At 40.6% G+C, this 25640-nt stretch overlaps 3 protein-coding genes and 4 non-coding genes across 8 annotated transcripts in view; 6 read left to right on the top strand and 1 right to left on the bottom strand.

Moving 5' to 3' along the window:
* Positions 1-533: 533 nt before the first annotated feature.
* On the top strand, positions 534-5455 carry rps7 (ribosomal protein S7). Its single transcript, XM_074684548.1, has 7 exons — positions 534-615; positions 1303-1388; positions 1832-1903; positions 2332-2475; positions 3491-3555; positions 4612-4762; positions 5344-5455. Exons 2-7 carry the CDS (start codon positions 1314-1316, stop codon positions 5419-5421), a joined length of 585 nt encoding a protein of 194 aa, XP_074540649.1. The 5' UTR covers positions 534-615; positions 1303-1313; the 3' UTR covers positions 5422-5455.
* On the top strand, positions 1980-2198 carry LOC141802459 (small nucleolar RNA SNORA73 family). The gene has a single exon (XR_012599485.1). It is a non-coding gene; the product is annotated as a small nucleolar RNA SNORA73 family (small nucleolar RNA).
* On the top strand, positions 3143-3361 carry LOC141802470 (small nucleolar RNA SNORA73 family). Its single transcript, XR_012599496.1, has one exon. It is a non-coding gene; the product is annotated as a small nucleolar RNA SNORA73 family (small nucleolar RNA).
* On the top strand, positions 3948-4166 carry LOC141802468 (small nucleolar RNA SNORA73 family). Its single transcript, XR_012599494.1, has one exon. It is a non-coding gene; the product is annotated as a small nucleolar RNA SNORA73 family (small nucleolar RNA).
* On the top strand, positions 4958-5176 carry LOC141802469 (small nucleolar RNA SNORA73 family). Its single transcript, XR_012599495.1, has one exon. It is a non-coding gene; the product is annotated as a small nucleolar RNA SNORA73 family (small nucleolar RNA).
* A 641-nt stretch (positions 5456-6096) lies between the features above and the next one.
* ipcef1 (interaction protein for cytohesin exchange factors 1) lies at positions 6097-11647 on the bottom strand. Its single transcript, XM_074685798.1, has 10 exons — positions 11548-11647; positions 11408-11461; positions 10040-10200; positions 9544-9617; positions 8269-8340; positions 7996-8051; positions 7814-7902; positions 7530-7743; positions 7167-7342; positions 6097-6407 (listed from the first exon to the last, which is right to left on the bottom strand). The coding sequence occupies exons 3-10, from the start codon at positions 10196-10198 to the stop codon at positions 6219-6221; spliced, it is 1029 nt and encodes a 342-aa protein (XP_074541899.1). The 5' UTR covers positions 10199-10200; positions 11408-11461; positions 11548-11647; the 3' UTR covers positions 6097-6218.
* A 1332-nt stretch (positions 11648-12979) lies between these two features.
* LOC141802201 (connector enhancer of kinase suppressor of ras 3-like) overlaps positions 12980-25640 on the top strand; it is a 39793-nt gene continuing 27132 nt past the window's right edge. For both annotated transcript variants that reach the window (XM_074685701.1, XM_074685700.1), the window contains exon 1: positions 12980-13210. In XM_074685701.1, the coding sequence (XP_074541802.1) occupies positions 13159-13210 (52 nt within the window). In that variant the 5' untranslated portion in view covers positions 12980-13158. The remainder of the gene's footprint in view (positions 13211-25640) is intronic.

Below are 25640 nucleotides of genomic sequence, written 5' to 3'. Positions count from 1 at the left end.
TGTGTGTGTGTGTATTTCCTGTGTACACCACTTGATTTGGAATTAATGCAGGCAATGGAATGCACTCAAAGTCCGGTTCTCCATGCCTGCCAGAGAGACTTTTATTATGAAGTGCACAGCACTGTGGGCCCCGCCCTCAAAAGAAATTGAAATATGAAGTAGAATATTTTTTGTGTGAAAATGAAGAAAATAAGAACAGGACGTTTCTTTACCTTTTTTCTTTTTTTTTCACTGCAAAACACAAAAAACAAAAAAAACGAGCCGTTTTCTCTTTTCTTGTTTTTTTTTTTTTTTGGCACAAAACGGAAAAACCAAAAAAAAAAAAAAAACTTGATTTCATGTTTCTGCTTGTGTGTTTTATACCCAGGATCCACACTGATAAACCGTACGTTGGTCGGTCAAACAAATAATGATTATTTATTTATTTTAATCTGGTTAAAACGGGCGTTCGTAAGTAATCCCTCTCTTTCTTTATATTTTAACAACCCGACTGCCACTACATTTTCTCTATCAACGTTATTTTCTCACTCTCGCGACAGCATTTAAGGCGCCGCTGTTTGGATGAATCCAACTCTCGCGATGTTCCGGTCTCTTCCTTGGCCGTCGTTGACTGAGGTTAGTCGTGCTATTTTTCTCTGGACAGTCTCTTTTGACTCTAAATATGTTTAAATGCTACATTATCTGTGTGTTACCCTATCGTATGGTGTCTTACTTTAGTGATGCCTTAGATTATGGTGTTTGTGTGGATGGATGGCTTCTATAAATCGTAAAATATAGCGTAGTGAAGAAGCTCAGGTGAATAGGGTTGGTAACGGGGAGTCGTTAGCAGGCCTTACATGTGTTCAGACTGCAGCCTCAGCATGACTGCAGGAGTTGCTAGTGTTAATATTTAAAGTTGACTGTACGGGTCGTTAAATCACGCTTATTTTTTTCTGTACGTGTAAAGACATTGTTTGTTGAAGCTGTGGTGATACGAAATGATAAGGAACTAAGGGATGCTACCTGGCTATCGTAGCTATGTCTTATTGAAGCTGGTCTTGTGTTAGTTTGAGAGACTAATTGTCCGGTTTTCCTCGCATGTAACTTCAAAAAACGTGCTCCGAGTAGTGTACTTTTCCTCAAAAGCTGTACGGTCTGGCTTAATTTTGTCTCGTTTTGTCCCAGTCTGTACTGAGCTGGTTAGCTTGTAGCTCAGCGCGGTCATGCTGGTCAGTAGCAGCCGATCATGGATTCATGTGGAGTGTGTGAGGAGATGCTTGGTTGCATTGACATCTATGTTAACAATTATTTTCCTCATTGCAGAGACAAAGGCCATGTTCAGTGCTAACGCCAAAATCGTGAAGGCCAATGGCGAAAAGCCAGACGAGTTCGAGTCTGGGATCTCCCAGGTAAGATTTTAAGGTCACAGCCACCTGTGTGTACAATTTCCTCAGCTGTATGGAGCATCTTATTAATACTTTAAACACAGCTGTCCCATCTTAGACAAAAACTTGCATGGTCGTTAAATAGCATGGTCAAATGGGTGGATAAATACTGCATGGTATTTGCTTTATCAAAGTAAGAATGTTCCCTTCAGCACATTGAAACATGGATGATTGTGTTTTACATCTTTTTCAGAACAAGACAGAGTCTGTATCATTTCAGTTAACATATGCATTTGGACAATCTTAAGATGCTCACGTGCTGCATCTGCCAATTTGGACAGGCTTACTATCAAACATGCTTTTGAAAAACTGAGGTTTACACCTTGTACTGAAAACATAAAGGTGGGTGCTTTTTACTAAATCTCCTTTCTAAATACAAATGTTGGATGTTACTTCTCTGCCGACAGGCTCTGCTCGAGCTGGAAATGAACTCTGACTTAAAGGCTCAGCTGAGAGAGCTGAACATCACTGCAGCAAAGGTAAGAGGTTTGAATGCACAGTTTTCTTCTGTTTATCAGGTGTTTCTGAAAGTCTGCCTCTGTAAATCTGTTAAACCTGACGTGGACATCCAGAGAGCTGGTCTCCTGGCTCTGTCCTGGTGGCGTATGGGAGCGTAGCCTTTGGGCTGAGACGTATATTCCCGTTCCACGACGTCGGAGAGAAAGCTCAGTCCCCGGCTTCTGGCTGGTGAGGACGGGCGTCCTGCATATTCCTACAACTTCCCAGAGTCCTTTGGGGCAGTTACTGGGGAGCCAAACCATGCAGTGCACAATATGTTCATGTAAAGTCTTTTAGTGATAACTTGTCAGAATCCCTCATTCTTCACTTGTTTTAGACATTGGTCAAAGATGTTGGGCTTATTCATGTTTTTAATTGTTTTTCATCAACTCTGGCTCTTGTGTTTAAGGAAATCGAGGTTGGTGGCACCAGGAAAGCCATCATTATCTTCGTTCCTGTTCCTCAGCTGAAGTCCTTCCAGAAGATTCAGGTGCGTCTGGTGAGGGAGCTGGAGAAGAAGTTCAGCGGAAAGCACGTGGTCTTCATCGCACAGGTGAGGATGATGCCGTCTGTTTAATCTGACCTGAATAATGCTTTTTAAGTGAAAGGGGAGATTTTTGGGGGTTCTGGAATCATTACTTCCTGCAGATCCTCTGTGTGAAGTTTTTATCTGTGGAGGAGTATGCCTCCAGTTATGATGGGTTGAATGCAGATATGGTCAGGTTGTACGAATGTGTTGAGAACATTGGAACCATCTGTGGGCTTGTAATTGATGTTCAATCTCTTCCTCGTCAGTTTCAGAGACTATAGCTTTGCAGAGGAAAACATGAACTAAATACATATTAAAAATGTTATTGGTGCTTCAGTGTTTTGCAGTTAAGTCCAATTGTGAAGTTTTGCCAGTTTCTGATGCTCAATGATAACTTTCTAAAAGGTCTAAGGTTTTAAGAGATTTCATTAATTCAGTCAACATGCATTCAGTAAGATTAAACTTTATATTTGGGATGCTGGTTTAAACTTGCTTTTTAGATTTTCTCTGAATCTACAGTTCATGATGTCATCTCATATGCTTTGTCACAAAGCTTACAGTCATACCTCTGGAGAGTTATTTGTGCATGTTGCATACAAATTTAATTCATTTTTTGATCTCAAGAGGCGCTTTCTTAAAGAAATATGGATAAAACACTAAAGTTGCTGATAGATCATTGTTTGGGTTAAACCCGACGTGGACATCCAGAGAGCTGGTCTCCTGGCTCTGTCCTGGTGGCGTATGGGAGCGTAGCCTTTGGGCTGAGACGTATATTCCCGTTCCACGACGTCGGAGAGAAAGCTCAGTCCCCGGCTTCTGGCTGGTGAGGACGGGCGTCCTGCATATTCCTACAACTTCCCAGAGTCCTTTGGGGCAATTACTGGGGAGCCAAACCATGCAGTGCACATCATTCCTGTATGGAAAGTTTGACTTTTATTGTCTGAAAACAATCTCAAAAGATGTACAGGTCAAGATTTGTTGCACTCTTTCGGGTTTTTCTTGTTCTCAGATTTTTAACCAGATGTTTTTCTGTTTTCAGAGGAGAATTCTGCCCAAACCCACCAGGAAAAGCCGCACGAAGAATAAGCAGAAGCGTCCCAGGAGGTGAGAACATATCATCAGGTTTTACGTCACAGATTGGAATCAAACCTCTTTCCTGCAACATGAGAAGTTGTTGGTTTTGGTGGTGTCTGACTGCAGAAAATGGATCTTATTGCAAATTTTAATGATCTTTATTATCACTGTGGTTTAATTATCAATACCTTCATTTGGGGACACAAATGCAGGGTGTCATGAAATGAACATCTTAGTTTGTGTTTTAATTTAACCCTCCAGGTTTCTTGGAGACTTTAGTGTTGAAAGATAAAAGTAAACCAAAATTTTAGAACTGACAAAATAAAAAACAAGAAATATCCAGTCATCCATACCTCACTCTGAACAGGAGCTTATTTAATTTTAGCTTTTATTTTGTACAAAGATGGATGTATAGTTTTAACCCGACGTGGACATCCAGAGAGCTGGTCTCCTGGCTCTGTCCTGGTGGCGTATGGGAGCGTAGCCTTTGGGCTGAGACGTATATTCCCGTTCCACGACGTCGGAGAGAAAGCTCAGTCCCCGGCTTCTGGCTGGTGAGGACGGGCGTCCTGCATATTCCTACAACTTCCCAGAGTCCTTTGGGGCAGTTACTGGGGAGCCAAACCATGCAGTGCACAAATTGTATTTTTTTATGAATGTTACATCAGTTCTTCAGGGTCAGAGAGAAACAAAATGCTTTTTTATTGAAGGGTCATAAACTTTAAAAACTATATATTTTTCTTATTGTTTCCAGTGAATGAAATTTAAATCCATGTTAGACCACTTACAGTGTTCCGACGCTCTGCAGACCTCGTCTAATTTTAGTTTTCTTCACAAGTCCCTAACACGCTGTGTTCCTGTTCTTGGTGCAGCTACTTGAGATTAATTTAACTTGGCTGTAACTAGTGAGATTAATTGGTTTTCCATAACTTTAAGCAGCAGTTTGGTTCCTACCTCTAGACCTGCAGATGTAGAAGTGATATCATGATTTCTCAGATTATATTTTAAATTCTAAATTCGGAGTCTTTAGTGTGATGTTTGCTCTGTGATGTGTCTTCATGCCAACATTTCTGTTTCCTCCTTCAGCCGTACTCTGACTGCAGTCCATGACGCCATCCTGGAGGACCTGGTGTTCCCCAGCGAGATCGTGGGCAAGAGGATCAGAGTGAAACTGGACAGCAGCAGGCTCATCAAGGTCCACCTGGACAAGGCACAGCAGAACAACGTGGAACACAAAGTAGGTCCATAGAACAGTGTTTGACTGTGTTTGGATGTCTGAAAACATCAGGGCTGCAGGATTTATATTTATTCATTAACTGATTATGTCCTTACTGAAAGACTCGGTGTCTAGAAATTTTTAACCTGAATGTTTGTGTGAATGTGCCATTTGGGACAGCAAGTTGTCCAAACTTTGCCCATTTGTCGTGTAAACCCGACGTGGACATCCAGAGAGCTGGTCTCCTGGCTCTGTCCTGGTGGCGTATGGGAGCGTAGCCTTTGGGCTGAGACGTATATTCCCGTTCCACGACGTCGGAGAGAAAGCTCAGTCCCCGGCTTCTGGCTGGTGAGGACGGGCGTCCTGCATATTCCTACAACTTCCCAGAGTCCTTTGGGGCAGTTACTGGGGAGCCAAACCATGCAGTGCACAAACTGTCAAGCTTCAGGGAATTAGAAAGTTTGAAGTTTTCCTTCTTTAATGCTGTGTTGAGTTTGGTTTTGTTGTCAGGAATAAAAGCAAATTGCCACAAACTCTGAGTTATGTTAATTAATCTTACCTCTGCTTTTAGTATCTAAAGTTTGCTTCTTGTTGTCTTTCAGGTTGATACTTTCTCCGGTGTCTACAAGAAGCTCACAGGCAAAGACGTGGTGTTTGAATTCCCTGAATTCCAGATGTAAATGCAGAGGACAAAATAAATTTGTTTACTGTAAATGATGTTGGTCTTGTCTTTATTCTATGGCCTCCTTCTAAAAGGAATCTAAAGTTTTTGGGGTTAAAGGTCATGAGGTTAAATCATAATTTTGTCTTAATGGATCTTTCCTAAGGGCCTGTTTTTCTTATTTTTTTTGTAGGACTTGATGATTCATTCTTTTATATCTCATTCTTACATTTTTTTTTTCCCTCTGTTTCTATTTCTGAAAGAGTGGTCACACCTTTTAAATCTTGTTTTTTCTATCATGAGCTTTTAACAACTGAGGTACAGTCTGTAATCTATCCTTTCAAACTTGCAAAGAAATGACGCTGAGATAAAATGGTGATCCTTAATGTTAAAATAAGGATATCTACCTTCTGGATTAACATCTCACTTTAATGCAGATTCAAAAAACAAAAACAGACCATTCCATACATGACTTTTCTCACCATCAGACCAAGCTCTGGGTGACACTGAGGTATAAATTTTAAATTCATACATCACACAGGCTGTAAGCTAGGCCCTCAAACTCGGTGGCTGTTTAACCTTTTGGTGACTGAAGGAAGCCTAACAGCAGAGGTCTCATACCTCAGCAAGTCAGGTGAAGACATGTCAATGTAACCAGGTAGACCCACTAACTTTCTGCTGTTTCATTCTGGATGTGATATAAAGTCAGTCCCCTGGCGTATGATTTATCAATGTGTGTTAAACACTAAAGAACTGATAAAACTTGGCATCTCGGTGTGAAAGAGCCTAAAACCCTGGAGGTAGATGGTCTCAGTCTCAGGTCACGGAGTCCTCTTCAGCTGGTCCCAGCTCAGCAGCACCCCCTGCTGCCTCAGCTGTCTGGTTTCTCTGGATGATCTCCTGCACTAAATCCAGGTTAGAGTCTCTCCAGGTCCGGTATGAGGGTGCTGAGAGGGATGGGTCTGTCAGGATCTGATCCACGGTCTGCAGATCAGACTCTTTAGCCTGGAGACAGGAAAGGAGGAGGGAGACTTCTGATTCTAAATCAAGTTGGATTAATTAAAATATATTCCCAGAGTACAGGGACAAAGTATCACCATCAAGTGCAGCTTATCTCAGAATGAAAAAAAAAAACTCGTGTTTTTACAAAAAAACCCAAGCCTGGCCCTGCTTTATTTAATACAGCATGACCAAAAACAAGACATACATTTGTCAGATCTGGACTAACTCCCCCGCGAGGGACTGTAGACTTCTGTAAACACAGTTTCAGCTTTGTAAAGTTACTATTATTCGCCTTATCTAAAAAGAGAAATTAAAAAAAGGAGTTTCTCTGTTTTTCTTTTATTTTAGTCATCTCTCCAATTATAAGGGTTATCTACAATTTCACAAATAGAAAAAAGATTTATTTTCTCATCTTAAACTGATTTAAGTAGTTTGAAATCTTAAGATCTGATCAGGCAGGGTAATTTCCCATGATATTTACATACCATATTATTTGAAATGTTGAAAATTTAAGAGCTTGTTTTTGAAATTGTCAGCTGTCTTTCATCTAAAATGTTAAAAAAAAATTTACACCCTTACATCCTGGGGGTTTTGGTCTTAAATTAGTTGTCATTTAAAGGTTTCTAGGTTGCTTCTCATTTCAAACCATGTTTTGTATTTATTTCATCCAAACCCCAAACCCAACTTTTTTATTTTATTTTTATTTTTATCTATCTATTTATTTATTTATTTATTTATTTATTTATTTATTGGGGGGTGTACCTTTAAGGTGCTGCTGAGGATTCTGAGCAGGTGAAGCTTTTCATTGTCTTGATCGTTTTGACATCGTCGGATGAACGAGGCTCTGAAGTCTCTCTGACCGCATCGTCCAATGGGAGACAAGCTGGCTGACTTCAGGTGGATGTACAGGCTTTCCAGCTCATCTTGAGGGTTCTCTGCTGGAAAGAGAGGAGGAGGAGGTCAGAAACTGTGCAACCCCCCCCCCCCCTTCTTGCTCCAGGGCTCCAAACTTTCACCTGACTGTCCTTTAAGGGGGGGGATAATACCTAAAGTTCATACCGATTTTTACATCTCAGTTAAGAGACGTGTTAAAGAAAGGATGAGTTTCCAAGCTCAGGTGTTTACCTGGGATAACATCCTCCATTCTCTCTCCTTCAACCTGGACCACAGGAACAGACATTTCATCTCCGCGTCCCTCCGGCCTGGGGAGGTCCAACCAGGACAGGCGCTCCCTTCCCTCTGAGGCTTTTCTTCTTATCCTGTTTCGACTCAAACCTGCTCCCTCCAGCGTGCTCCTCCTCCTGGTCTCGATGTCCAGGCCACAGGGAGAGGACTCACCCTGTGACAGGGACAAATCTGTTTAACACACTTTGCAGAGGGTTTAGATGAAGATAACTGCTCACACTCACATTTTTAGACTCCTCTCCCACCTGCTCTGAGTTCAGAGGACAGGGAGCGGATTCGTCACAATCCTGATCGCTGTCCTCGCTGTAGCACTCTGCACACACACAGCAAAAGAGAAAACTGCATGAAACAAAAGCATTTCTCTTCCATCTTATCTTCCTCTCAGATTATCTGTTTAATCTCTGACCCTCAGTGTCCACGAGCTCACTGGTCTCAGCTGCCTCGGACAGTTTACTGATCCACCTGAAACACACACACAAACACACAGCGCTCAGCAAGAGAGACTCATCATTTACACATGTCACACACTTCAAGAAGTAGATAATGAACTGAGGAATAGGAGGAGGAACTATGTTAAAGTTATTCTGCTCAAAGGTTTGATAAGAATCATGGGACTCCAAACAAAAAGAGGAAGCTGCTTATTATAAGTTATTTATGTTATAAGTTCGTACACACTCACTTGTTCATGTCAGCGAAGCTCTCCGCAGCGATGTGAACTGTGACGACCTGAGGATGGCTGGCTATGATGGCACTGAGACATGGAAAAACACTGAAAGGTTCTCTCTTAATGAAACACCTTTAAATTCACACATATCTGTAAATTTTGCACACATCAAACCACCAGTGATGGGTTTAAACCACGGTAAGACGTCACAAACAGACTTTAACCCAACATCTAAACCTCATGTGGAAACATGAGCTGTGACAGAAGTGACTCAGTCCCGCTCTATAATCTGATTTTACTCTGAGTGTGTTCACACTTTTTTTATCGTACATCTCCACATGAGTCCGCTGACCACTTGTGACTCCCTCAGTGACTGTGACTGTAAAGCTGGTAGCTACCCTTGATCTATCTCCTCAGTTTTATGCTCTCTTATCTTGTCAACAAAATAGCCTGGTCTTAATTTTGTCCCTCTGGTGCCCCCATAATAATGTAACATGATTTACAGATCAAACAAAATCCCAGTTTTTCTCTCAATGGTGTTGTAAAAACCCCATATTTTAGCCTCTGCCTGAACACTTCATTTTAGCTGCTGTCTCTTTAAGGCTCCCTGCTCCAAAAACCCCCTTCACTCTGATTAGCCAGCCCTCTGAAGGCCTGATGAGCAGACCTTGGTGTTTGAGGCCTGTCCATCCTGATCTCATCATCATTATATTGTATCTATCTATTCTGGGATTTCAACGACACATGAAGAGGTGTCGAGGTTTGTAAATCTGCACATGATCAGTCTGAACATCCAGCTTTGATACTTTGGATCCATGTTTAAGATATGAGAAAGAATAAAACCCTGTCTTTAAATGAAGTATCCATAATAAAAAGCATCCTTACTGACTGAATCAACGTGGGTTAGTTCTGTAGTTCTGTATTTTCCATGCACACTCCACTTTGATGCATTATGTGTCTACAAGTTGGAATGACAAGGGGAGTAAACTTTTGGTCCTGTGCAGAAATATTTGATCAGTCAGTATCAAAGAGGCAGGTGGTCTGATACTCTATACAGTCATCTGTCATAATGCGTAAAAGGACGCACAGGCATCATAACCTCAGCCTGTTTTAAAAAGTAAAAAATATAGGACATCTGAAACCTCCGCTCACAGCGTGTGAAGGAGTCAGCAGCAGCCTTAGTAGCCTGACCACACACAGATGACAAACTGAAGCTGGGGGTTGTGGGTTTTTTTCAGCTGTACCACGCTGCATTCAGAGATAGACTGAGAAATAAAAAAACTGCCATACTGTTTCTTCCTGCTCTGCTTGGCCTGCTCGATGGAGAACCCAGAGAGGTTGATGAATCCTTCAGCTTTCTCTGCCTGCAGAGAGGAAACCACATCACTGAGTCTGTCAGCAGAGAGGTTAGAGACTGAGAACTGAACGGGATTTCTACCTCTCTCTGCTCTCTGATCCTCTCTGATAATATGATAATCACTGTGACAGGATGTAAATGTCTCAACCCTTCTCACCACATTAGATTTTCAATGTATGCTTTATACAGTATGTTTTATGTTTGGTGTTAGATATCTTTCTGATTTGATGTGTAAACAACTAGTGGAGAAGACCAATTTGTTCAAAGGAGGCACTAAAGTCAACACAAATGAAAAGTTCATTCATGTAATGTAAAAATTATTCGGTAATAAATCAGATTCTGAAGTTTCCTCTGGTAAAATTTGAGTTTGAATTTGAATTTCTGTATAAGTACATATTTATTTGCAGTTATATGCATCATGTTTCTCACCGTCTTGTCTGGGTACCAGTACAGACAACTCTTCTTCAGGACAAACCAGTACCTCTTCCATTTACTCCCCAGGAAGCTGCGGCCCTCTTTCCTGCGCTGCAACCAGCCTTCACAGTCCAGCAGACCCAGATCTTTCACAGAAACCCTGCGTCGGCTCATCTCTGCAGGCAGACAGACAGAGATGATAGAGGGAAATACCGTCAAGTGAGCAGAAGCAACAAAATTAAGATAGCAAAAAGTTGGTTCAGAGGTAGACTGGTGTGACCTGAGTCAAACGTTGTACCATTTGAAAAAAAAAGTGTACTTCTTTCCTTGAAGCTTCTCATAAATGTGTATTTAAAAATGCTGTCCTTTAATAGGGCACTTTCATTTCCCCCACCCAATTGATGGTCTTCAGTTACAGTTTTGGTTCCTGGGTGTGTATGGTATAAGTACATTTTTAGAAGATGGTCATTTGATGTGGTGGCTTATTTCCCGCCAGTGTCACACAAATGTGAGCACAGTTTCAGCTCGAACCTCACTCTGGTCTTTAATCTGAGATCAACAGAAAAAAAGACATGCAAATCTATTTCAAAATCAGTTTTGTTCAACGTTAATCTGAAATCTGGATGTGGTTTAATCCTTAGAAATTGATCCAGATTTGAAATCAACTTTTACTATCCACGTTCAGTAATCTAGATGACTTTTGTTTCTGTTTATTGAAGAAAAACTAGATCTGAGAAACCTGGTAAAGGTACTATACAGAAAAAGGAATCTGAATGATCAGTGAGCTGAATGGGATTTTACATTACTTTTTTTGTCCACTGGGGGACGCCAAACTGCAGAAACTGGCCTCATGGGCTGTTTGAAACAAGTGCTGACAGCTTTAGCAGTTGTTTTTCATCAAAGCAATATTTCCAACAATCAACATGTTGTCTATGCTCTGTTTTCAGTAAAATATAAACTTTAACTTATTTTCAAACCATCAGAATCTGTTTTTGTCATTATTTCAGCGCCTGGACCAACCTGGATTAAAAGTGACTAAAAGCCCCAGATTAGTTTATGAATGAACTTTTAAGTTTCATTTTCTTTCTTTCTTTCCCCCTCAGAACAGTAAAATATATATCTGTTATTTGTAAGAGCTCCATAAATAATATTAAGTGAGCCACAGATTTTACATGCACCAAATTCCAAAAGTATGATAACATCTTGAGTCAAGTGGACATCTTTACCCTCTGCATGGTAGTTAGCTTTAATCTTATTTTTGGTGTCAATTGTCCATCTTTTCAAACATATATTCACCTGCAAATTTAGTACATGCTCTGTACATACTCAATACATTTTTATGTTCTACACAGAGATAATCTTTAAAACAGCTCTTTACTCTACCTGCAGTCTGAGCGTCCGGCCCTCTGGTGTCTCTCAGCAGACTGAACAGAGGAACTGTCGGTGTTGAAGTGTGTGAGTTTATACGGCGCATGCATACAGACCACAGAGTCAAAATCACACTCATACATACGAACACATACCCACACCATCCTTCCTGTTTCACATCTTCTTCGTGACCTCTCTTATGTTAGCTGTCTCAGAGTCTCTGCTCACAAACTTCCTCTGAGCTACCTAAAAAATAAAATCTTTCTTCAGCTGCTTTCTTTTTTTCTGTCAAGAGGGAGTACTGTTTTCAAGCCTTTATTGATCGGACAGCTGAAGAAACAGGAAACGCGAGGGGCAGAGAGTAAAGCCAGAGGTGCAAAAGTTTTGAGGCCAAAAGTAATAGGGGGCCACTGCAACAAGGACCACAGCCCCCATACATTGGGCACACGCTTAAACCGCAGGGCCACCTGACATCCTGAAAGAAGCTTTTTTATCAGAGTTTGTTGAGTCACAAATGTAGTATACCTATAAAAGATTGTTAAATCTGGAGTAATCACTGAGGAAAAAGTCACTGAAATGTAAAATTACACTTTTGGCCTCAATAGGCATCACATTTTTCTTTTTCTGTCCAACATTTTTAAGCAGTAAAGCATAATTACAAACTTTTGTGCTCTGTGTTTTCCTTTTATTTGACACACACACTCTCTCTCTCTCTCTTAGCCAGTACAGTTCAAAGTCCTGATGTGTTCCTTCCCATGGGAAACATCTGCAGACCCTAAAAAAGCTGAAGAGGCCAACACCCAGCACACATGACAGAGCCACTGTGAAGCTCAGAAGATGAAAGTAGAAATATTGAAATAATTTACTAATTTCTCATTCGTAGAATTTTATAATACAGGCAGGGTCAGGTTGGATGATCACTTTTTGTACTTATATGCCCATGTACCACAAGCAAGCATAATTTGAAACAAGAACCAAAGGCCATGATAACTCTTACCTGTGCATTTACTCTTAATTCAGTCTGTTATTTTTTTTATACAAATGGTTTTGTTTGCAGCATGGATTGAATAATAAAGGACTGTTGCCAATATACCATGTTGTTATTCATTTTTAAAGCCTACTGGTCAGTGGTTGAAAGCCAAATTGAATTGAAATGCTCACCTGTGCAATTGCAAGTATAATCTTAATATTAAATTTCAGCAAAATCAGCAAAAGCAACTGAAGCATCAATAGAAATATCTACATATCTGAGCCTGGAAAATCTGTTTATTGACTGTTATTGACTGTTATTGTTAATTACTATATTTTATATATAACTAATGATACTGGTGCAACTATTATGCCTAATGTCTTTATCTTGCGTCATTCTTAATTTAAATCTGTTGTATGTGCTTTTTCAAAGTTAACAATTAAGCATCTGCTTGAATGTTTATTTTATATATAGAATTGTAAATAAATTCGGGGAGTAAAGGGTTAAGAAGCGCGTGTATGAAATTGTTCCCACATCACTTGAAGGCAGCATCCACAGACTCTTACAGGATTGGAGGAAAAGCGGTAGAGGGGCGTGTTCACTACTTGTAACCTGACACCTGAGCCACGCGCTGCTTGGAGTGTAAACTTTATGCACGCGCTGTGTCAGTTAGTCAGTGAGCCAGTCAGCGGAGGAACAGAGACTGACTGTGAGCTGAAACTGGATTATTTTCGCATTAAAATGGCAGTTTAATACGTTTTTCGATAGACGAGAAAGGTTTCAAGTTTTTAAAGACATGGAGGCTGTCAGTACTTGGACTCCGCTTCAGGTGGTGGACTGGATGAGAGGTAAGGCGGACTCTCTGGGGTCTGTTTGGGGGAGCTAACGGTGTGGATTGACGGGAAGATTAACGGTCAGAGTTAAACCACGATAACGGCTCGTTTAGTGTATATGACGTCTTCATTAAAAATTGCCCTAATTTGGTGATTTATGAAGAAAACGTTGTCGAATAATCTCGGAATCATTGGATTAGAATGTAGGGACCGTTTGGTGTACACAAATCTTTCATATTAACTGTATAAATTTGAAATTTATACGCCATGCTAATACGATAAAGCAGTCAGAGTTATATTAAACTGAACTATACTTAAAAGATCCTTTAATTTTGGTGTATCCTATTGTTACATTCACCTCTATTTTTTTACTTCATTTTACTTAGTTTTATTTGTTAAATTTGTGTTATTTTAATTTCATTTATCTTAACATGATATCACAGTTTATGATGTAATTTATGCTGGTGCTTCTTTTCGACCAATGATAGATAAAAAGATCATGCTCAACAAAACAGAGTTTTTACATAATAAGCATTCACATTTTGTCTGCACAGACAGAGCACTGTCTGGTTTTATGGTTTCGAGTGTATTCCCTCTGAGTTGTTGTTTTATGTGGACGTGGTGGGGTAATATGCGTTAGCTCAGTAACAGTCTGGAGCCTGTTTGCATGTTTACCTGCTTTATCATGTTTCCTGCCCTCTGCTCAGATACACATCACTGGAAAACACTGGCAGCTGCTCTGTATTATGTGCCAGCTATTCAAATATTCATTATAGTGTGCCATTAAGCCATAAACAGGTCTGACCAGGTTACAGATCAGACATAAAGTGATAATCAGACTCATGAGAGAGGAGTATGCAGATGTTTTACTACTTTTTAAGACTCAAATAGTGGAGATTGTTGCTTTCTTCAGCATCTGTAGAGACAGGTTACAAAAGAAACCTTGAAACCTCGAAAACAAAACACTTTGTAATGATTTCCTCTGTAAAGAATAAACACATGGACAGGAAACACCAGGCATCCTGCTGGAAAACATGGAGAAACCAGCAAATTGCCAAATTTATGTCCTGGTAATAATGACCTGGAAAGTACAGCAACATGCAGGTTGTTGGAAATGGTTGAAATAAGATGTGATCTTTGCGGCGTTGTTGTTTCTTAAACCTCAAATTGGAAAGTTTTTAGTTTTACAGACATCTGCTGTGTCTTAGTGCTTTCAGCTCCCAATTCAAAATGAAAAACGCTTTAATAAGACTGCATAGCTCAGATTTTGCAAGTGGTAAATGTTGGAAATATAATTATTGGCCAAAGACTTGCTGCTCTCTTCTGATGTGGACAGAGATGGCTGTCAGAGATGGTAACCTGTTGTTTGTGTTTCAGACTCAAAGTTTATTCATGAAGCTAAGAGGATAGCCTTACAGGAAAAATATGTTTACTTGAATAAAGATGCTCAAAAATTTAATTTTTTGGGAATGCATGCAGCTGATCTGGTAGATGTGAAGCCACACTTTGGTTCCTGGTACTCTTCAGTTTCAGTTTGCTTATATCTGCCTTACAATCCACATACCAACACACACATCATTAAGCAGTGAGGACAATGCAGATCTGAGTGTCAGCGGCGCTCTAAACAGGCTCACACAATCCTGGCTCTCCACAGAGGTCGGCCTCCTGCTGTGTGCAGGGTCAGGGGGTCACTGTGGCTCTTTTCTGTGGAGGCGTCGTTTAACCACTCGGACACGATCCCACTTTTGTTCTGCATGAAAAGATGACAACACATTGGGGTCAGTCACATGACCCGCAGGGCTTCATTAACCCCGTCTCTCTCTCTGTGTTTCCAGTCTCTCTCCTCTCTGCTGACAGACAGAACAATCAGATCTCTGATCAGCGTCAGATGTCAGCATCTGGTCCTCCAACCACCTGAGACTTTAGTACAACATCTAGAGCAGGGGTCTGCAACCTGCAGCTCTTTGACTCCTTTGCAGTGGCTCATTGTAGCTTTAAAAAAATATTATTAAAATAAAGTGAATTTTTACATTTTTCTTACAGATGGTATTAATGATAACTACACAGCCACTTAGTAAAATCAAAATACAACATTTTTTAATAAAAATACATTGCCTCTTGAAATAAAGCTTTTAATTTTATGGATTTTTTTTATTCCAATTTTCTGACATTTTTAGAAATTAAGAAAAAAATCCATATTTTTTGAAGATAAAGCAAATTTTTAAATTCTTTAGAAAAATCTCCCTTTTTTGCAAATTTGAGAAAGTTTTTCAATTTTTTGGAAGTTAAGCAAAATTTTGAAATCACATTATTATTATTTTTTTTGCAAACTTACAACATTTTAGCAAGTGTTTGAGATATCAAAATTTTGCACATTTTCTAATTCCTTTTTTATTTAGCAAATTTTTGAATTTTTTTTTTCAATTTTCAACTTATTGAAACTTCATATATTTTGCAAATTTGTAAAATCTTGGACATTACAACTTTTTGTTTTTTTTCTTAAAATTTGCAAATTTATTAAAAATAAAATACTACGAAATCACAAAACACACACACAAAAACTTCTCATTTAGATAATTATTCACGAGATTATACACTTTTTTTGTCTTAATGTGAAGATAAAGTAGATTTTGTGGCTCCTGAGTGACTTTCATCCAGGTGAGCTGAGGCAAAACGGCTCTTTGGAAAGTAAAGGTTGCCGACCCCTGATCTAGAGCATGTGACTCAACCATGATTCTTCTGATATTTCTTCTTTTTGTAGTGTCTCTAAGCTGATTGGTTCAGGCCCAGCACAGGAATATTCAAAAAACACACCGCTAAAGGTAGGAAGTAACTTCAGGAAAAAAAAATCAAAACTGGATTTGTTTGGGATTATTTTAATTTCAGATTAATCTACATAAATCTATCAGTGCACGTGTTTAATCTCTAATACACAATCTTTGACCTCACTTCACCAAACTGCTACTGCTCATCCCAGGAAAATCAAAGTCAGTCTGGATCAGTTAGGATCTGGGAAAATATCACAGTTTGGAATAAAAATAATATTTTTAAAACTCCTACAGAGAGCACACCGTCCTGTCATCATCATATTGTAATTTTTTTCTTCTGTGTTGGTTTTTCAGTCAGTGAAATATTCTAAGTTCCTGCAGAAAGTTGTTGTTTTTCCTGAAACTCAATTTGTCTCTGACCTGATTCTGCTGTAGTATTTACAGGCACGCATCAAGTGTGTTTGTGTGTGTGTGTGTGTGTGTGTGTGTGTGTGTGTGTGTGTGTGTGTGTGTGTGTGTGTGTGTGTGTGTGTGTGTGTGTGTGTGTGTGTGTGTGAACTGGCATTACAGCGCTGAAGCAACAGGTTCTTTTCATGTGAAGCTCAGTGAAAAATTCCTCTGTTGGACCTGAGCCTGTTCCCACAGCAGCTGAGCCGCTCGAGCTGACCACAAACACCACGCACACCTCTTAATCCAGGCACAGAAATAATCTCCCGAAATAATCTGAAATTATGAAAGAGTTAAAAGTGGAGGGGAGCGCTGAATCCCTGAGGGTGATGTAGGTCAGCTCTTAAACTCTTCATTTAGTGGTTTAATTGGGTTCAAAACAAGTCTGACAAAGAAAAAGAGCCAAATAAATAAATCTGGAAACTCAAGTTAGTGAAACTTGTGGTGCAAATTTAAATGAGCTGTTTTATATCCCAGATCCATAAGGTTTTGTCTGCCTGTATTTAGGTTCACTTAAGCATCTTCTAAGATTTTCTCCCTGGTGTTGTTTTGAGGCACCATCGCTGCAGATTTAAGGTTCCTGATAGCAATAAATTCAGTTTCCACTGGAGCATTGTATGACATGATTTCTGATCTGTTCTGAGGTTCCCTCATCTAAAAGTTTAACATCATTATTTTAACCTTAAAGGATAAGTTCGGTTTATACAGCTTTTACATTGTTTATAGAATGAAGTAGAACAAAATACTCACCCAGAAGGCTTTCGTGATCCAAGCAGTGCTTCGGGAGATATTTAGATCCAAAATCGTGCAGCGGACGTCCGTATAATGGGATCCATCAGGGCATAGACAGCGCCACTCCTAAAACTGCATTAATCGTCCAAAAACTCATGTTTTTCACCCATATTCCATCATGGTCCGCTCCGGGTTAGTCCTCTGCTGCACTCTGTGTCACTCCAGACAGCGCTGTGTGGCTGTAATGACCTCTGAACTGATGAAGACTTTGTTTACGATTGCCCCTCCGTGCATGCACAGTGCAGCTCATTGTTTCAGAGGAAGACGGCAGGCTACATGACGACGCGCGGAGGGGCAAACGTAAACAAAGTCTTCATCAGTTCAGAGGTCATTACAGCCACACAGCGCTGTCTGAAGTGACACAGACTGCATCAGAGGACTAACCTGGAGTGGACCATGATGGAATATTGGTGAAAAACATGAGTTTTTCGATGATTAATGCAGTTTTAGGAGCGGCGCTGTCTATGCCCCGATGGATCCCATTATACTGACGTCAGCTGGACGATTTTGGATCTAAATATCTCCTGAAACACTGCTTGGATCAGAAAAGCCTTCTGGATGAGTATTTTGTTCTACTTCATTCTATAAACAATGTAAACGCTGTATAAACCGAACTTATCTTTTAAAGAATATTAAAGGATATGTTTAGATAATATTCATGCCATGTGTTGGAGCTGTAACATGATTTTCTGTAAAAGCTGACTGAGCTTAAGTATTGGCTTTATATGAACCAAAATGAAAAAAACCCCAGCAGGACTGACCGAATTCATTACTTTCAGTTTTCAGAGCTTTAGAAAAGTTTGACCAAATGTTTCCAAAGACTTGGTGATATCTCACACTGGCTGTGATTGTCTCTGTGAGGGAGTCCTGAGGCTGTTTTTGAGTCCTCTGTGTTTTTGGATCAAACCGATCACACAGCTGTAGCTCAGAGGTAAACACATCCCGGCGTGTTCAGACAAATCTGCATACTTCTTCTGGTCTGACAGGTGCAGCCACACATCCCAGAGTGAACGATGACAGAATGGTTTGAGGGAAAGAAGGCGCAAATAAGGTGACACCTCCACCTGTGTGTGTGCAGCAGAAGGTCTGTGGATAGAAAACTGATGCCAGATAGTCTCTGCTCCTAGAATTTTAGGAGATCATTTCATTTCATTCTGTTTTGGGTTTTCCAAAATTTTAGACCTTGCATCGTCGATTGATTTCCGTTCTCATTCATCTCCACACTGGATTACCACTAAAACATATCCGTTTTCTCTCAGTGCCAAATCTCCTAAATTTAATAATCCTTGTAATCCCTCTTTGATCTGATTAACGACTGATTAATGATCCTGTTCGTGTTTTGTAAACTTCTTAAACCTCAGACATGCAAAGCCTTTTCAAACAGCTTTTTAATTTCCTCTTAATGAGGAGCTGACAGCTTTGCCAAAATCAGACGGTTTCTCTTTGACCCTGATTTTCCTCCTTCTGCATGATGTTTTCACCAAATAAACCTGAAACTGGAGCCTTGTATTGTTGTGCTCACAGTAGGGCTGAGCTATCGAATATTTTAGTATTCGAGTATTCTACTGAAAATCCCATCGATTAATCGAGTAATTGGATGAAATACATTTTTGTTTAGTTAAAGAGCAGTTATTTTTCAAATGAAAGTTTTTCTCTTTAAGAAATAGAATTTTCTGATACAGCATGTCAATAAGAGCACTTGTTTTGGTAGCTCCAAAAGTTGTAAACAGACTTTGACACATTTTTTGTGCCTTGAACATCTCATCAGATGTTGCGGACCCAAATGGCACCCGTTTCGTAGAATGACCCATTAGTCTCCAAACTCCAGAAAAGAAGCTAGATTTGTTACTAGTTGCTATTTTGTATAAGAGGTAGCTTGAGGTATCTGAAAAGTGAGAAAATTACTCGAGTATTTTTTGTAATCGAGTACCTCGAATCATTCGAGGAATCGTTTCAGCTCTAGCTCACAGTTATGAGAGTGTTGAGGCCCATACAGCTTGAGATACATCCTATCTGGTGTTTAGAGGATGCTGGTTTTTGTTTCCACAGCACCTCCTCTGCACCTGTGGACAGCTCATGAGTGAAGACAGGTGTGCTGTTTCACCTCCTCAGCTGGAAAAACTCCAAACCAGCTGTGTTTGATGGTGCAGGTGAAGATAACAGAAACTCTCTGTGGCTCTGCACTGATAAGAAGGACCTGGGATGCACGTGATGAGGTTTCCTATCAGAAGTAGAGCGTGAAGGCGCGATGTTTGTTCAGTGGGAGGAGACGCACGGCCTGATGATGAGATTCAGCCGGGCATCAGTTATTACTTTAGGAGTTAAAATAAGTGGGTGCCAGTGTGAGCTGTAGGCTCTCTTGGCTGTGCAGAGGGGAGTCAGGGGATCAGGTCCAGCTCACAGTCAGTGCCCCCCTTCATCCCAGAGGTGTTGGATGAGATTAAGGTCAGAGCTCAGTGTCAAAGATTTCCAAACTGGAAGCCCCAATCTCCGTGAACCTGGATTTATGATCCCTGCACAGGACATGGGACAGGTTTAAAATATGATTATTTGTGCTTATGTTAGGATTTCTGTTTTAGGGTCATGTTTAAAGCGGTTAAAGGTGCAGTTCATAAAGAATTCACATAACGAATCACTTTAATCACACAGTGGACATTTCCCACTGACGTCATGCTTGGGTTAAAGAGCTTTAGCTTGGGTTATGATGACGTGCTCCTGGTTGCAAGACAGAAATATTCTTATTTCATTCCTCCTGCAGCTCTTTTCCAAGCGGGACCAACACATTGATGATTAATCAAGATCTAGTTAGACGACAGCAAATGTAGGTAGTCATCATTGTCCTAAGCTGTACTGTTAATATGTTCACTACACATTGTGTTTTTAGTTTCTGAGCATGTTTTATGGTCTGCAGCCCGGATACAACAGCATGAGAGCATTATGAACTTTCCACCCTGACCGCGAATTAGAGGGAAAGTCCCGCTGTGTGCTACAGTCCAAAGGTGAGGTTACTGAGCTGCATAGAAAGATGATTCTGATCAAATCTCCCTCTTCTCTCCTGACTGTTGCTTTCCCTCCTAACTTGGCTCTTATCAGTGAAACTGAGGTCACTGAGGGAGTGCGCTGAATCAGAGGAAGCATCCAGATTGTCTCCACTGAGCGCCCCTTCCTGCTTCCCCTCATGTGAGCGGCTTCGAAACGCTTCACAGTGAGAGTGTCCACAGTCACGTTCACATGCCAGCTCAAGATGGACTGAAGTGTTTTAACAAATTTTTTAAATAATGGTCTTTTGCAGAAATGTAGCTGCGTTTCTTAGGCCTGAACCACACGTATATGGATATATTCCTAAACGCACATTTTTCTGTCCAATTGGGCCTCTCAACCACACGAACACTGCGATTTCACCCACATAAACAGAGATTTAAAAAAATGGATAAAAAAGTGAAGAAATAAAAAAATATCCGGTTGAGTGGATCTGTGTAGCGGTGTTAAACGGAGCTGGTGTTGATGCGATGACGTCAAGCGCCTAGCAACAAGTCACTGTGTTTGACTGCGCATGCTCATAACTTTCTTCTTCTATGGTTTTCACATTTTGCTAACCTGCCACTTATCGGCCAGGCATGGCATTGCAGGCTTCAGAGGCGATCTTTTTCAGTTTGGCCTCTTCGTATGGACAGAGATATTTCTGTGGTGTGGACGGAGATTTTTTTTTTTAAACAAGGACAAAGATATCGATCAAAAAAATATCCAGTGGTTCAGGCCTTAGTTTTGCTGTTTGTGTTCGTTTTGTCCATAAATGTCAGAAGCCCGTGGAAAATTCACCAAATATGTGTTTTTCTGTACTAATTTCAGCTTTTGTTGGTGACAGTGTGGATATAAGAGGTCCCGTGTTGATGAGTGTGACTGTTGTCATCTGAGCATGCAGCAGCATTAAACAGAGCTAACTAAGAACTGCTGCACAGGCCTTAACTTTGGTTAAAAATAGACAGAAACCTAAATAAGACACACAATACTGACCTGTTGTGACGTAAGACTCAGGTAACGTGTGTTTCTATAAGATCTCTAATAAAAGCAGTGCTTGTTAACAGCTAAATCCAGCATAAAGGTCCCTGTGTTCCTGAACATTCGTGGTCCCTGTGGTAACTGATCTGTCTTCTTACATAACCCTGAATCATGTAAGGCCTCATTACTGGATCCTGTTAAAACAGTCGTGCAGACGTCGTCACTGATAATTACTCCAGCATCTACAGTCGTAAAGAAAACTGAAGATCCAAACCTGCAGGACTGGTCTCTACCGTGACAGAGTACACTGATATGATACATTCCCACAAACAAACCTGGAGACCTGCTTTTATTGCTTTTGGGTGGATTTCACAAAGAATGAGAGTTTCCTATCATGCATCTTTGAGGAATTTAAGATGAATGAAAATCATACTGCACAGCCCCAGTACAGGCCTTGCATAGACCTGCTGCAGCTCTTTACAGGCAGGTCTCTCTGCACGCTCCGTCAAACCTGCAGATGATCCACAACACAGCAGCACATCTTATCCTCGACCAACCAGAAACTGCATCATGCATTCATGTCTCTCCACGGGCTTCCTGTTCACTTCATCCAAACCCTGTGTAACCGATTTAGAAACATGCTCATGTTGTTTTATGTAACTGTACAGAAGACAGTTTAGAATTTGGACCCCTGAACTCGATGGGCCAGAGTGAAGCAAAAACAAAAAAGAGGCAGACATGCAGTTATTTTGTTTGTACCACATAGTAAAAACAGGGTAGAGGATTTCAATTATTCATGTTTTGTGTTCAGGAGAGGGTTAGTTCTCGCCATGTTCACAGAGGAAAGAGACTGAAATCTTCTAAAAGACATCTGTATAAAGCTTTTTCTGTGTCTTCACCCACCTTCTCGCCTAAAAAACAACAAAAATGCTCCTACCAACCTTAAATCCCTCATTCAGGTCTACAGTCAATCTCACCCACTACCCTCTGTCAGTGTAAGGTGTGTGCTATGATCATGTGTGTAGGACCCTAAGTCATAAACCAGAATCTTCTCCTCCCCAGGTGGAGAAATGAACTGAACTTAACCTGTAAACCCAGATTTTTCTGAAAACTTTGCACGTTGTAGTTGGGTGCTAAAGATGGTTTTAAGGTTTGAATAGGCATCTGACTCTTGTTGGACTGAAGATATTTTGTGGCATGTTTCCCTCTCTTTGGATCGGTACTGGTGTTGTATTTGCACTCCTGGGTGTTTGTCACCTAGACCTAGGCCTGTCACGATAACAAATTTTGCTAGACGATAATTTTCCAAAATATTATTGCCGATAAACAATATTGTTGTCAATATTATTTTGATTTTTTTTTTCATTTTTTCATTGATGTAATTATGATAAATGGGATAATAAAGTGAGTACACCATATCAAAAGCAAGAAACTTTAATTTCTTAAGAGTATTTAACTGTAAGTAAAAGGTCAGGATCTTTTAGACCCTGTCTCTAAAGAAAAAACGAAACTCCAAAAAAAAAAAAAAAAACAATAAAAACTATAGCCTAAATAAAAGGGAGTTTATACAGTTCCTGAATTGTTCTTAACATGGACTTTTTCCCAGTCAATCCGTACTGTCTGTCAAACATTTTTATTTCTGGCTTTCAACCGTATTGAAGGGCTGCATTTCTTTGGCAATGTAGCTGTCTTTTAGCGCCCACCATTTGGCGCTTTTATTTCTGTTTACTTTGCCAACCAAAGCCTCAGTAAGAGCGGATTGTCAAAGAACAAGGCTCTGCTGCACCTCCCTCTTCTTCTTTGTCGCCACTATTTTCAAACTAATGCGACATATCAGCTCGTTGGTGTTCATGAGCTCACACTTTGTTCATTCTGATAAAAACAAAATATTCCCACACTGGGACTGTGGCAGGCGGCTTAAGAACCGTATCTTCCGTGCCATCACTCATATTAGCGTGTGTTTCCTCCTTACCCCTCAGGACGCTCGCTTCAGCTCTAGAATGGTAGAATCCGTGTGTACGCGCGCGCAGCCCCGTCTTCACCCCAAAGATTGCATATTTGACAGATGCTCACTCCGCTATAAATCCGCCAAATCCGCTATAGAACCTATGCACCCCGATGTTAGGAAAGATAGACGTAGTGAGCCATCTTCTCATTCAGCCTCTTTGGTCGAAAGAGAGGAGGAAAACAAACATGCATGCGCGTGTCAGTTTATCGGGGCTGGCAAATATACCGAGGACGTTTTTATTTGTCGTTCAGTTAATTGATTTATTGATTATCGTGACAGGCCTACCTGGACCTAAACATCCGCTAACTGAAATATTCTAAAATGTTGAAACATTGTGAGTGTAACGTGAAGCGAAACAAACTCTGGAGCTGAAACAGGAGCAGCTTTTGGACACAGCAGCCTCTCATCTCCCTGAAGTCCTGTTTGTTAGATTTCATCAGATGGCTGAGCTCAAACCTCCCCGAGCTGAAGGAAATCCTTTTTCCTCCTGAATGCTGTTTGTTCAACACACACTGTGTGTCCCCCTGCTGCCTTGTACCATGAGTTCAGATGAACGCTGTGTGTGTTACTGTGTGTGTGTGTGTGATACAGTGCTTTATAGAGGCCCAGTGAAGCTATGAATAGCTTTAGTGCTCTTTTGCCACTTTCCTCTCCTCAGCTCTCCACCCTCGTCCTGTTGTGATGGAGAAGGCGGGGGGAGGATTCCTTTTGTGGCCCCCAGCTGGGAGTGTCGGGACCAAACTACAGCTTTGTGCTCCCACAACACAACACGTGCCATTTGTTGTACTGAATGAGGGATGTGTACTCAAACAGGGACTTCTTCAGTGATGTGGAGCAGTTTGATCTCTGCTGGAGTCACAGGAAAAAACTTTTTAAAGATTCATGTGATTTAAACAGAATCTTTCTTTTGATAATCTTTTAGTAATGCAGTTAAAAAGTGGGATAAGAGCACATGAATCTGTGCTTTATTTAAAAGGGTTTGAATATCACCCTTTGTGTCTGTTTCGTAACTTGTGTGAAGTTTTTTTAGTGTGAGGTGTGACCAGTCTTTAGACCTCTCTAATCTCTACCCTGTTGAAGTGATTTGTGTGTTTTGGGGTTAAACGTGTTCTGTTGTCCTGTAAAGACCAGGTCTGACATGTTGGTTTTGATCTTTCTGACCAATGATTAACTGAACCGTTTATGAGCAGCTGGAGTTTCACCTGCAGCTCTTTCTACTCACGTGTTAAACTGACGCTGGGCCAGCAGCACGCCTGTAAAGACTTCTGAGTTTAACCGTAAGAGCTGGAATTTGTTTTAAAGCCATGTTAACACAGATAGAGGCCACAGTGCTTAAGGGTAGTTTACAGATCAGGAACCAGTGAGGGACTTTCATCTGTCGAGTAGAACACCAGATGAACCAATCCATCCTGCAAAGTTTCTCCACGCTGTGTGAGCAGCAGCTCTCAGAGGCAGTGTCAGGGTGTGATGGTCTCAGGGAATCAGTGGTTTTGTCGTTGCAGTAAGAAGTCAAACTTTCCCACCCTGAACTACTGATACACACACATACACACACTCACACACACTGCGTTTCCAAGCAGCAGCCGGCTGACTGACAGCCGAGCAGAGGCCCACAGTCATCTGCAAACATGAGACGAGAGCACGGACAGAGAAATTAAGATTTGGTAGAATGGTGTCAAAGTAAACTTTGGAAAAACTCTGCGCTCCTTGGAATTCACTGCAAAAATGTCCACAGTTAACATTTTCTTATGAAAAAACATAAATAAAACATTTTCTTGTTACTAAATAGTTCTTTAACTTCTCTAAAGCTTTATTAGTTTTTGCTTTCATATTGAACCACACATAAGAGCAAAGATCTAGATCAAGTTCTGTAGACGTCACATGTGAAACAGATGATTCGCATGTTGGTTTTAATGTTTTAACGAATCCAGCAAAAGGATTGTTAGCGGATATCTGTTTATACATTCGGGATGTCACCACACTGGATTATGTCCTCCTGCTTTTGCTCCTCACACAGACAGAAAACCAGAAGCAGAAAAGAAACCAGAACCCTCCTGATGTAGGAATCGAAGGCCCCTGGGGACAGATTATTTCATCTGAGTGATGAAGTTGAGGAGACTCTGCTTTGTTTAAATCTTCAAATGCTAGTAAAAATGAAGATCTGACGAAAGCTTGAAGGTTTAACTAACCTCAGTGCCTTAAAGCAAATTGAGTTGATCATCCTTCACTGAGTGAGGTCAAAGAATCAGTCGGTGTGTGTTGGATCAGACTTGTTTTTTTTTTGTAGAGAAGCATCTCATCTCTTTCCAACATCAGGATCTGTGCCCAGCTTCCTCCACCTGCTGTAAATGTTTCATCATGTGTTTGGGTCTGAGCCTGAGCTAATAATACACTGTAAAAAACAACAACAACCATAACTCATCTTTATAAT

The sequence above is a fragment of the Halichoeres trimaculatus genome, unplaced genomic scaffold, assembly GCF_033239565.1.
Source record: "Halichoeres trimaculatus isolate MK-OKI-2021-1 unplaced genomic scaffold, fHalTri1.1 fHalTri1_scaffold_13, whole genome shotgun sequence".
NCBI lineage: Eukaryota > Metazoa > Chordata > Actinopteri > Labriformes > Labridae > Halichoeres > Halichoeres trimaculatus.
This window is presented reverse-complemented; position numbering and strand designations above follow the sequence as displayed.

What these genes read in the sequence shown, in the direction of transcription:
- rps7 (XM_074684548.1), top strand. Translation starts at nt 1,314, where the DNA reads ATGTTCAGTGCTAACGCCAAAATCGTGAAGGCCAATGGCGAAAAGCCA. An exon ending in TCGAGTCTGGGATCTCCCAG is followed by an intron (nt 1,389 to 1,831) that starts GTAAGATTTTAA and finishes CTCTGCCGACAG; the next exon opens with GCTCTGCTCGAGCTGGAAAT. An exon ending in TGAACATCACTGCAGCAAAG is followed by an intron (nt 1,904 to 2,331) that starts GTAAGAGGTTTG and finishes CTTGTGTTTAAG; the next exon opens with GAAATCGAGGTTGGTGGCAC.
- ipcef1 (XM_074685798.1), bottom strand. Translation starts at nt 10,198, where the DNA reads ATGAGCCGACGCAGGGTTTCTGTGAAAGATCTGGGTCTGCTGGACTGT. An exon ending in AAGCAGAGCAGGAAGAAACA is followed by an intron (nt 8,341 to 9,543) that starts GTATGGCAGTTT and finishes TCCATGTCTCAG; the next exon opens with TGCCATCATAGCCAGCCATC. An exon ending in TCCTCAGCAGCACCTTAAAG is followed by an intron (nt 6,408 to 7,166) that starts GTACACCCCCCA and finishes TCCTGTCTCCAG; the next exon opens with GCTAAAGAGTCTGATCTGCA.